This window comes from Haplochromis burtoni, unplaced genomic scaffold (genome assembly GCF_018398535.1).
Source record: "Haplochromis burtoni strain Fernald_Lab_line unplaced genomic scaffold, NCSU_Asbu1 Contig_134, whole genome shotgun sequence".
Classification (NCBI taxonomy): Eukaryota; Metazoa; Chordata; class Actinopteri; order Cichliformes; family Cichlidae; genus Haplochromis; species Haplochromis burtoni.
The window spans coordinates 882,238-894,456 of record NW_024582495.1 but is presented as its reverse complement, the minus strand read 5'-3'; the positions used below and the strand labels follow the sequence as shown (position 1 = coordinate 894,456).

Genomic DNA, 12,219 nt, shown 5'->3' with positions numbered 1-12,219 from the left:
GTTAACCCTTCTTACTAGTTTCATATGCTTAAGTGTGGAGCATTTGTAAATGGAATACACACTGTGTATTTTGTATGTGTGTAGACTAATCCGACCACATAATCCTCCTAAACCAGCCTATTAACAGATATGAACTAGATCAGTCCCTGCAGAGACAGCCTGTGCCCCGGCTTTCTAGAGTGCAAATACCATGCCTAGTGCATTTGCATGAGTGTGTCTGCAACCAGCATGTGCAGTGGTGTTTATGCATGACGGCCAGATTAGAGTGTGCTAGCCCTGAAGATTAAGAACTGATCACTCACTTTCTGTGGAATATTTTATAGTGAAACCCACAGAAATTCTGACAGAAAGAACAAAAATAAGAAAAAAGACACTTACACACTACCAACTGCAAAACTGTAGCAGTCATGACCATGATACATATAATCTTTTACCTGTCTTAAGAGTGGAGGGTCCACTTTCTGTCACACTGTACACCTGCAGAAACTCTCTCGGCCTGCTTCCCCCCACAATATTGAAACCAAACCCTCTGGGGCCTTTGATCAAGTGTGTGTGCACAGGGAAACCCCTGAGGTCCCCAGGCTCGTCCGTGAACCCTGCGAGTTAGCGATAAAGGCGGAAAAGAGAGGATGGGTTAATAACGATGCTTACCTCCAAGAAAAAGTCATAATAGTCCTTAAGGAAAGAAATTTAAAAATATGCCAACAGGGTGGAATCATAGAAGAGACTGAACACCGTCCTGCATGTTTACATACAATTCAGTGCTTAGAACTGACAGGTCTTACGAATAAGGCAAAAGAGAGAGAGCTGTAACACTGCAAACCAATCAGCAGATGGGCTTTTAACAAAATGCTACACAAACCAAAGCATATGGTTGGCCGATTGCATTAAAAGCAGAATCCATTACAGACGACCACCTTAAAATGGAAACATAATCCATTAGGTCGACCCAGCTCTCTACAGTAATCCAGGTCTTTATTTACTATTTACTGTTGCATCAAGAAATCTGTGCTATTACAGACTGCGCCTTTCCTTTCATGTTTGTTCTTAATTCAATCCTGCCCTAATTGTGGGGACAGAAGCAGCAATCATTTCCAGCTGTAAACATGTAAATGTTTGTACCAGATTGTGCAGAAATCATCATAATGAATATTATATCACCTTCTGCTGGTGAGAAAAGTGTACTGCACTTTGTCGAGTCACAGTGTGGCAACAGAGCGTTTCCAATCATGACAAACAGCCATCTGCAACTAGATTACGCCTCTAAACAACAAATGATGTGGCCAAATCATGAAATCAAGTTGCCAGTCACATGTCATACACGTGTCAACCCTGCCAGTCCCAGCAGCGAGTCTGGCTCTTCGCCAGCAGCTCTGAGCTTTAGGCCTTAATCACTTACACGTCTCAGTTCAGCTAAAAGCTCATTCCATCTCATTTGGCTCTAACAAGCTGGCTGTGTCTGTTTCTTCCCTTTTTGACAAATATATAGCTTCATTTAGACTGTTCAATAGTTAAATCGCCTGTGTTTTAATAATTACACGGAATTTGAGTGAAACGTAGAGAGAAAGAGACGAATGCAAACGAAAGACGCTCACAGTCGTTTTTGTAGAGGTTTTCCCTGCTTGAGGCTCGATGACTCTGCCAGCTGGTCCTCTTTGGGTTGCGTCTTGGAGAGACAAAGTTGGAAAAGAAATGAAAGCCACCCTCTTTAGAAACATAACAGCATTGGATACAATATGACAGTGCTGGAATTTATTACACTTTTGTTGAACAATAGAAACGCCTGCCTCTGCAAACAATGCAACTTTCTCTGCCATCTTTTTCCAGCGTGCTAAAAGGAGGCATTGAGCAAATTGAGAAAATCACATATTCACTTTTTAGAATGAAATGAAAATGATAGACAGACAGACTCAGGTTTCTGACTTTTTTAAATGCATATTTTTAATATGCATATATTAAAAATATGCATAATATATTTATTTTAAAAAACTTTAGTCTATTTATAAGAGTAGATATCTCTTCTATTGCTATCTCAGGTGCAGCATTTTTGCTGTGAATATGGAAGCCTTATTGTTCAGATCTTTTTACGAGGGGCAGCCAATCAATAATCGAATAGAGAATGACTTGATTGATCTGAATTAGGAATTGTGCAAAAGCCACTGTAACAGAGTCCAAGAATCAAAAGAATTATCATAGAGAAGACCAGCAAGGAAATACAGCCAGTCAGGCTTTGACTAAAAATGCCTGAAAACAGTAAATCTCATTAATAAAAATAACGTACATGTTGAATTAATTAAATATTTCTACGTCAGTGATTAGGTTCGGATTAGGAGTAGATGGGTGGGGTTCGGCCATGTTAAGCTGGTAAGTGCATGCAACCCAGCTATTGCTGGGGTTTAAAAAAAGAAGCCAGCCTTGCTGTTGTTCTGTATTTCCTGGCTTTAGCTTCATAATAAGCTGGCAGATAGAATGGTGTTATTGATCTTCTTGTCTAAAGCCTTATTATCTGAAGACCTCTAGTCATTTGTAATAATTGCTCAAGAAGTCTGAGATCAAAATCTCATACAAATCTACAGGATCCATAATTTGAAAAGTTAATATTTGTACCACAGATAACCTTTTTATGGTGAATCCCAGAGGTGCTGTGGTGTTATTTATATTTTATTTGTATGAAATTATCTTTAACTTTCTGTTCTCCACACCTTGCTTGTGCATCTCTGCTGTCAGAGTTGTGACTGTTACAAATTAAGGAGGGTTAGTGTCACTATACAGCATAAAGACCGATAGAAATTTTATATCCTCTTGCAGAAGAACAAGGATGATGATGAGATGGACAACCGCAATGACAGGAATTGGTAATTAACATTTTGCTGTCTTTCAACAGACTTGGCTGTTATTATGTGGCAGCCTATTATTATTAATCTTAGTCCTGTAGCTGCTGACCACAGATGTCAGTAAATTCAAGTAAAACACAGACTTCACTGATCCTGTGCGAACGTGCTGCACAAAATACAGACGTGGGGGGCGGGTAATTTCTAAATCACAAGATCCCCTTTGAATAATAATCCCATGTGAATAGAAGTTAAATCTCAGAACGTGAATAAGCCTGTTCCCTGAAATGTTGGACTATTCATTTAATAGATTTATGGTGATACTTACTCTATGTAAACTGACTCTCCTGGGTCACTGAAGGCCTGCTCCCAGTGATCGGGCATCACGCCTCTCACTCTGGCACCACTCCTGCTGCTGATGATGCCGTTTTCTATGACGTGACCATCGCCTCCGCTACTGGATGCTCGTGTGCGACCGGGAGACCGGTGACCAAGAGGGATGCTGCTGCTAACACCCGCAGAGCCTCCTGTAATTACAGTCAGAATCATTTTTATTGTCACGTGCACATGCAGGATTTTTTTTTTTATGACAGAGAAGAAATACTTAACACTGATATATTATTGAACAGATGTGGCAGGTAAAAAGTTTCTCCTGCAAGCTGTAATGACCTTATTCTGGCATTTCCACTGGGGGCTGTCAGGCAAAAAGACCTGAGGTCAGCATCTCAGCTGTCTTTGTCCTTTCTCTAAGGAGGAAGAATATGTGACTATGCATGCCACACTAGCAGTAGATGAAAAATAAGCATATTTTCTTTCCTAGCTGTCCTTGTAGCTGTCCTTCAGTTCTGAGCTCCAGCATGGATTTAAGAGACGTCAGCTCTAACACTGGGAGTCCTGCTGCACGCGACAAGTGATGCTGGACCCATCCACCCACGCATCGTCACTTCAAAAGATGACTCAGCAGAGGTCAGGGTGTTGGACGGCTCTCTCAAACTCCAACCTGCCTGCATCCTGCACCGGTCCGGACTGCCTGCTGCAATACCTGACTGCTTGGAGCACGTTTCTGGATAGCTGTCTGCCTGATTTTCTCACCTCCCACACTGCCTGCCTCTCTCTTATCTTCTGTCCCATTCTGGCTCCCTGCCTTCACCCTTCTTAACACTCAGCCACCCTACCTGCCACCTCCACCCCCTACGCTGCTGCCGTGCTCCCTTTCTCTAATATTTAATCTTACACTCACCTTCTGTTCAGCTCCTGTGTACTAGTTTCATGTTGCCTTCACTTCTTTGTGCCTGCAGTCTATTCAAGTATATAATTTTGCAGTATTTGTATTTCACTAACGCTTATTCACCACAATTCAAAGGGTAATATTGTTTATAATTTATATTTTTTACTCTTTGTAGCTTGTGATCATTTGAAGGTGTATGGCTGGAGGCCCTTGTCATTTCCTTTTAATCATGAAAGCACAAAAATATCTGTATATGTGATCATTTCCTGTCTTGATCGCTGTATCTTGCAAAGCTTTTGCACCTTTTTGCTTCAACTTGTGGTTATTTTGCATCTCTTATGGTCACTGTGTGTCTTTATGGTCATTTACATTTATTTCTCATTATTCCTGGAGTTTTTTGGAAGCTATTCTAGTCTCTCTGGAATATGTAATAGAGCACAGAAACCTCTGAGTGTTCGGGCTCTTCGTGCCTCCCAGGTTGGCTCAGTAAATGTAGGTCCATATGAAAAATCACCCATGGTCTGAATGAGAACTACTTCCAAATGTTCTCTCGCCACAAGGGGTCGCCACAGCAGGTAGCTCCAGATGTTTTTGATTTGGCAGAAAACCAAAGAGAATTTGCGTCCCCATCTGGACTCGAACCAGTGCCCTTTTATTTTCCAAGCGAATGTGTTAACCACTACAAATTTGGAGGTATCTTCATAACAACTGAATAAATATTCTTGTATTTTTATGATCTAATACCCAAACTGAGTCCCAGGCAAAGGATATCTGCACTAGGACTCAAAAAAAAAAAAAAAAGGAGTACCTCACAAGTCGAAGCATTATTAGTAACAAGCTGCTTCTACTTTAAGTGCATTTCGCTGATGATGCTTTTATTTAAATATGTTTTTGAAAGTAAGCTCTTTGCATTAGTCTTTTCTCTCACTGGTGATTAATGAGCCTTTTAAGCCTTCTCTTTAAACGAGATAGTATTTTGGTCACAACTGCCACAAAAACCTACAATGACCGTATGTTTGGGGAGCCCAATGACTCGAGTCGAACAATGCTGCTTTCTTGTCGCATGATTTGCTAGTTTTCGTCCCTCACCTCTCTGTGTGCACACTTGTCTGCTTCCCTCTTTGCCTGCTTGACCCAAGGCAGCTTGACCTTCCCTTGGAGGTGATCCAGCAATCGATGAGGCCACAGCCCAACTGAGATTTTAGAGCATACTAATCATGCTAATGATTGATTAATTTGGGCATTGGAGACTGGAGCTATTGATAGAGAGACGACGCAGTATTAAGCTGCTGAATACTTTGCAGTTCTGAGAAGATACATTTTCCCACTGCTGATATGCTATATAAATAACTCAATATAACTGATAACTTCAATGCTTCATTTATGATTTCTTAGATGCAGACGAACATTTATTGCTCTGCCAGCACCGGCCATAGTTTAGCTCAGCGACACTTGCCCGAGTCTCCCTCGTTGTGTATGCCTTCTGGTGCAGCCTTTTCCAAGTTGCTGAGCGATTTGCTGCGTGTGCGGAAGTTTCTGAGCAGGTTGCGGTGTTCCTGGTAGGTGATGGGGGGGCTCTCTGCACTAACGTGAACGGGCCGAGGTGTGCCGTAGTAATTCCCTGAGACGGAGAAAAGCAGAAGAGAGACACCCTTTCTTAATAAATTGAGATGCAATGAAAAAGTTAAATGTTATAATGAAATAAACTGAGATATTGGGATTAATGTACATTATGGGCCCATTCAAATCCACTGGCATTAATTTGAAGATCATTAATTTCACAAAGCCTATATGAACAGTTCAAACATGATATGAATTCATGAGATAAATAAATTGCACGATTATGCACATATATACCTCATACAACATATACATGTACACACCTTTGTTATGTATCCCCTGAGATCATAAACTACATTCTTAGAATGAGCCATCTGCTCCAGCTCCTAAAGCAGAAATGAAATTACCTCCACCCCTCCATTTGGCTCGTGGAGATCCAAATGGGCTGAGGGAAACATTAGATTAGTGAACTCAGCAGCAAGGTCACCAGCCGTCACCGTTTACTGCGCTTTCTGCAGGCGATTGGACGAACAACGCTGCCGACACTCCAGACTGCTTTGCTGTAGCAATATGTCCGTCAATGTCACATGCAAGGCAGGTGAGGATGGCATTTATTGCTCCCATTAAACTCTTATAAATTATGGATGTTAATGTATGGAGGCTTTTTAATCAGAGGCAGCACTCTGACCCTTACAAAAGGAGGAGTCTGTGGGGAAGATACAAGCTGAGTATCACCAGTTTTCATGAATAAGCACCAAGAATTAGCCTTTGAAGCCTCCTTGTATTTACCTTACACATCACCACTGTTAGAGGCACAATAAGGGAAGAGGGTGACAAAAGTCTTCCAGTGTTTTCTTGCTGAGAAGTAAATGTGAAGACCGATATGACATGGGTTTGATAAATGCACACTTAATGTGAGCCAGGAGACATTTAGCTGAGCTAAGCATAAAGAATGGAAATAGGCTCATGTCAAAAAAACAGAACTTAAGCAACAAATCAGAGCACCTATAAATTTACAAGATAAATCTCAGTTGTGCAACATGGACAGAAGGTAAAATGTAAAGATGACAAGTTGTCTCATGGTGTTTTTTTCTGTTAACTGTTTAACTTTTGGCTCTTTTACTTGATCTCTGGTCACGTTGTTTCCTTTTTTGGATTCATGCAGCTTTCACTTGTGCGGCACCTTTTGATGCTTCTTCTTTTAGTCTGATTAAAGTTACCTTTGTTTCACTACCTGCCTGTCTGCCTTCTTTGACTCCTGCACTGGTACAAAATTGTGGTTTTAGACATAGACATAGACTTGATTAACCCCACACTGGGGAAATTCACATGTTACATGAAAATGTGAATTAGAGATATTTTAGAAAAATAAATAAGAAATAAATAAGAAAAAATATTGTACAAAATAAACAAGTAAAAAAAATATACAAGTGTAATTTGTACTATTTATAAGTGGTTGGTAAATATAGTAAAATACACTGAGATTTTTTCACACACAAAGAGCAGTGGGAGTGATTATACCTACACATATATTTTAGCAGGTATCTATTGTATGTGTGTTTTGCCCAGCCTGACTACTGTCGGGATGAGTGCTCCGTCCTACAACATGGCTGGAACAGATAAACAAGCTGCTCAGGGGATATGAGGTATTGTCCATAATGGACGTTAGCTTGGATAGCATCCTCCACTCACCCACCTCCTCTATAAAGTCGAGTGGACTGGCCAGGACAGAGCTGGCCCTCTTCACCTGTCTATTTAGTTGGCTCCGGCCCCTTTCCATGCTGCCATCTCCCCGGCAGACTACTGCATAAAAGATTGCAGAGACCATCACTGTGTCATAAAAGGTCCTCAGTAAAGACCTGCACACCCCAAAGTACTCAGCCTGCCGGGCAGATGGAGCCGACTTTGGTCCTTCTTGTGTAGAGCATGAGTGTTTTCTGACCAGTCCAGTTTACTGTTAAGGTGAACACCCAGGAGTTGGTTTTCTCTGGAACACAACTACCATCTCCTCCATCTTACTGGTGTTGATATGCAGGTGGTTGAATTCACACCAGATGACAAAGTCAGTGATGACCTTCACCACCCAGGACAGTAGGCAAACTGTAGAGGGTCAAGTATTGTGCTCACCAGGTGGGTGAGGAAGATCTTTTCCAGGGTCTACATCAGGCAGGAAGTTAACAACACAGGTCTGAAAATGATTAGGCTTCCTGGGGTGCACGGTTTTTGGCACTGGACCCACACCAGAAAGTCTTCCAAAGGAGAGGGACCTTTTCCAGACGAAGGCTCAGATGAAACATGCGTGAATCTGTACATGTATTCGTCATTCACCCTTTAAAAAAAGACTGTACAAAGACCCCTGTATAGGAATCACTTTAATTCTTCATATCATAGATTCAAGGAGCAATTTAGGTCCATATTGGCATTATAGTATCCCACAGTTCCTGCAGATTTACTGGCTGCACATCCACGATATCCCACTCCACCACATCCCACAGTTGCTCTACTGGACTGAGATCTGGTGACTGTTGAGGCCAAAAACCAGTTTGAGATGATGGGAGCTTTGTAACATGGTGTTATCAAGCTGGAAGTAGCCATCAGAAGATGAGTACACTGTAGTTGTAAAGGGATGGAAATAGTCAGCAGTCAGCTGAAACTGTTTCTCCTCATCGAGGCATTTTGCCCCAGAGAACTGCCATTCACTGGATATTTTCTGTTTTTCAGACCACTCTCTGTAAACCCTAGAGAAGGACATATGGGAAAATCCCAGCTGATCAGCAGCTTTTGAGCAGACTGGTGTGTCTGCCATCAACAACCATGCCACGTTCAAAGTCACAGAAATCCCCTTTCTCCCCCATTCTGATGCTCAGTTTGAAATTCAGCAGGTCATCTTGATTATGTCTACATGACTGAATGCACTGGAAGTGTTGCTGCAGTCTAATTGGCTGATTAGACATTTGCATCAATGAGCAGTTGAACAGGTGTATACAAGAAAGCAGCCAGTGAATGTATACCATGTCCCAAAAAGTTGATTCTGTTAATCTGGACGTAAAGTTTTCAGTGGGTGAAACATTTCGTCATTCATCCAGTTGACTTCTTCAGTCTTAGCAACCTTATAAACAGTACATTTGCACAATGACTAAAACTAGCATCACTGGCAAACAATGGGCTGTGAGGTCAGTTTCTGGATCATTTATATGGAGATTGTCATGACCATTGACCAATGATCAGAAGATAGGTAATAATAATAATAATAATAATAACAGATTGCATTTATATAGCGCTTTTCGAGACCCTCAAAGCGCTTTACAATTCCACTATTCATTCACTCTCACATTCACACACTGGTGGAGGCAGCTACAGTTGTTGCCACAGCTGCCCTGGGGCAGACTGACAGAAGCAAGGCTGCCATATTGCGCCATCGGCCCCTCTGGCCATCACCAGTAGGCGGTAGGTGAAATATCTTGCCCAAGGACACAACGACAGAGACTGTCCGAGCCGGGGCTCGAACCGGCAACCTTCCGATTGCAAGGCGAACTGCCAACTCTTGAGCCATGATCGCCCTCAGTGTACCTACAGGTCAGGCTAGGTAGCAAGGGGGAAAAAACCATCGAAATGTGTAACACAAAAGGATAATACAGAAAAACTCCTCTGCACAGAAGCACATAAATGTCCACAGCACAATATTATGGAGCACGTGACAAGCAACTGGGGTGGGTAGGGGGTGAGGAGTAATCCCAAGCAAACACAGCAGCCATCCTGCCCTGCAGCTATTTTTCCAGCGCTGGGCCCAGACCCGTCGTGTTCTCCAGGAGGGAACAAGCATACACTATATTACTCTCTTTGTGCTGGGGGACCGGGCTCTTGGAGTGGACCAATTTTTGGCCCAGTGTTTTTTGGGGTCTGAAAGCCACAGAGATGCAGTGTTTAGAGAAAATGAGCATGTCCCGATGCTCCTGACACATAAAGCATCACTAAGGGTTTTCGCTTAGGCAGCAGTTGATCTTCTCTCTTAGATCACCTGGGGCTTTGACAAATGTCCACCTGGGATAACCACACTTACAGAGGGCCTTCTTGATATGATGTTCTTCTGCTTCTCTGGCCATTTTTTCTGTGGGGATGGTGTTCGCTGTGTGTTGAAGTGTCCTAATCACACCCAGTTTTTGCTCCAGTGGATAATGACGGTCAAGCGTTAAATACTGATCCATGTGCGTTGGTTTACTGTACACATCAACTTTTAAATGTCCCCCATTGCTGATGGAAATCTCAGTCTAAGAAGGCTAACCTTAAAAGGCTAAAAAAAAGGACAAAACCTCTAGGGTAACAATAACAACACACCGCTGCTTTCTGAGCTGAATCTGGTTGGACTTTGCTTTAGATTTCAACCAAATTTTTAAGTTCATTCAAAAGTGAAAAGTAGAAATTTAATCTTTTCAGGAATAATAATCTAACCAGCAATCCTCTGACACATAAACACCAATTTATGCTATTTATATATGTATATCGATATCTATATGTAAATTGTGTTCATCAAGGGGTTATTTCTCATTGTCTGATGTATGTTGGGTTGTCCGATCAGAATCCAGAGATGCTGCAAAGAAAGCTTTTCATCTCTCACTTTTTAACCAGAATGTAATGTACCCTGCATAATGAAACACCATCTTGCAGTCTGTGAATGCACAGGCAGTTAGCTGAAGTGTTTACCTTTGAACTTTCCACTCTCGAGCAGCGCTCCTGATTCGTCCAAAGAGAAAAACTCCTCAATAGAGACAAAGTTGTAGTCTACCCCTGAGATTTCCCCCTCTCTGGGCTGTCTGGTTGTACCTAGGAGAGAAGAAAAAAACCCAAATTATTATGTCATACATCAGCATCACAGGGCTCAATACACCATCAGTTCTGACATGGATGATGTATCAGTTAATCAAGACCCTTTCCTCTCGTCAGGGGTCATCAATCTGAGTTCAGTGTTGAAAAAAAGTTGCAAATCAGCAGGTTATAAATAGCTTAGGATTACATAAGTACATAAGTTTGACAAAATAGATGAAATATGAAACAACCCTATCGCTCTATACAAGATTAATTTTACTGGTTAATTCAGAGCAGTGTCAAAAATTGTCTAAAAAGTAGAAATGGAGAGAAACTACAACATGCATTGATAATTACAACCAGACGGACGTTTGCTGATTGCAAATCAATGCAAATTTGCACTGATGCAGCTCTGCAGCAAAATGTAACACCGCTTCTAATTCACCACTAAGTTTCGTGAAATTTGGCAGGGTGGATTTCTCTTGTTAGGAAACAAATACACAAACAACTCTAAGCCCCAACCTGTACGCTGGCTCTCTCCTTGGCAGAGAAATAACCAAGTCGGCTATTCTTTTGTTTTGTTTTTTCTTTAATAAAAGGATTTCCATGTTGTTGTAAAAGCAGCCCAAGGTGAAGCCTCCACAAACCAAAATTTACCCTTCGGCATGAAAAGCACAATGATGACAAAAGGCATTTACCAAGGCCTCTTTATTATAAACAGATCAATAAGAACCGAATTAAACATTAATGAGGCACTGAGAAAGTCTTAAAGCCGCTCTATCACCATTGTGAAGATGGAGCACTCAGATGATCAATGGTCTGTCATCATAATTGATTCACATTGACCTTGGCCTGGAAGAGAACGGTGAGTCCAAGCCATGGCAGTAAAAGCATCCTGTGTCGTTGTGGGATCACTGAGGTAACGCTCTGTGCGTGCTGTATTTTAACCCCAATGCCAAATCTCCAACCAATTAAACACAAGTACAGACATGTGGTGTGAAAAATATCACACCACACACCACAAAATTATCTTTCGCAAATCCAGTGGTGTAATTTTAATTTGCAAATTGAACACTGTGGCACCCATACTGACCTTGAAACAATTAATTCATTTCCCAAGACAAAAAAGAAAAAAGAAAAACCCAAACAAAAAAATCCCCAACCAAAGCCAAACTAAGGACAAATCTCCGTCCTTCTCCTAGAGGACCATATATGATGTCTGTGGATCCAGCAGGAGGGAGTCATACCCAGCTACCCTATAAAACCCATGATTAATGCACTGCTGTCCTGGGAGCAGCTCTCGCAGCCACAATGACACATACAGGACTTTATGCACACAAGTGCACACAAAGCCCCACAATGAGCCCTCACACACTCTGCAGCCAATTCACCCATGTAGTCACAGAGGCACCACACATTAGAGAGCATGAGGAATCTCCATCAGCCTGACCTGCTCTTTCTGAAGCATAAAATGTATCTAAAAGTAACCTATGATGCTCCTCATCATTTACTGGCACATAACTACTGTTACACTGGCAGGCTCTCATACCAAACATGGAAAATGTTAAAAATTATGAGTTCCAAGTATGTATAAGAAATCCTGGGTTTCAGACCGCTCTAAGCACTTGGCTTTAGACATATTCAAGGTTAATAATTTTAATTTGATCATCAGACATTAAAACATCAGCCCCACCCATCCATCTTCTGTTTCCAGGGGCAACCAATCAGAAGAAAGCCTGCCTTAAAGGGAGGGAGGCTTAAAGGCAGGGGAGCTAATCAAGACAAGGGATGAAATGA

The 12,219-nt window shown here is 41.8% G+C and overlaps 1 protein-coding gene across 5 annotated transcripts in view; it reads right to left on the bottom strand.

The window, feature by feature from the left end:
* Positions 1-12,219, bottom strand: part of LOC102314376 (membrane-associated guanylate kinase, WW and PDZ domain-containing protein 1) — a 51,744-nt gene that overhangs the window by 19,715 nt on the left and 19,810 nt on the right. For all 5 annotated transcript variants that reach the window (XM_005930689.3, XM_005930691.3, XM_005930692.2 and 2 more), the window contains exons 4-8: positions 10,321-10,440; positions 5,516-5,680; positions 3,160-3,358; positions 1,596-1,666; positions 435-596 (exon numbers count right to left, since the gene is read on the bottom strand). In XM_005930689.3, the coding sequence (XP_005930751.1) occupies positions 435-596; positions 1,596-1,666; positions 3,160-3,358; positions 5,516-5,680; positions 10,321-10,440 (717 nt within the window). The remainder of the gene's footprint in view (positions 1-434; positions 597-1,595; positions 1,667-3,159; positions 3,359-5,515; positions 5,681-10,320; positions 10,441-12,219) is intronic.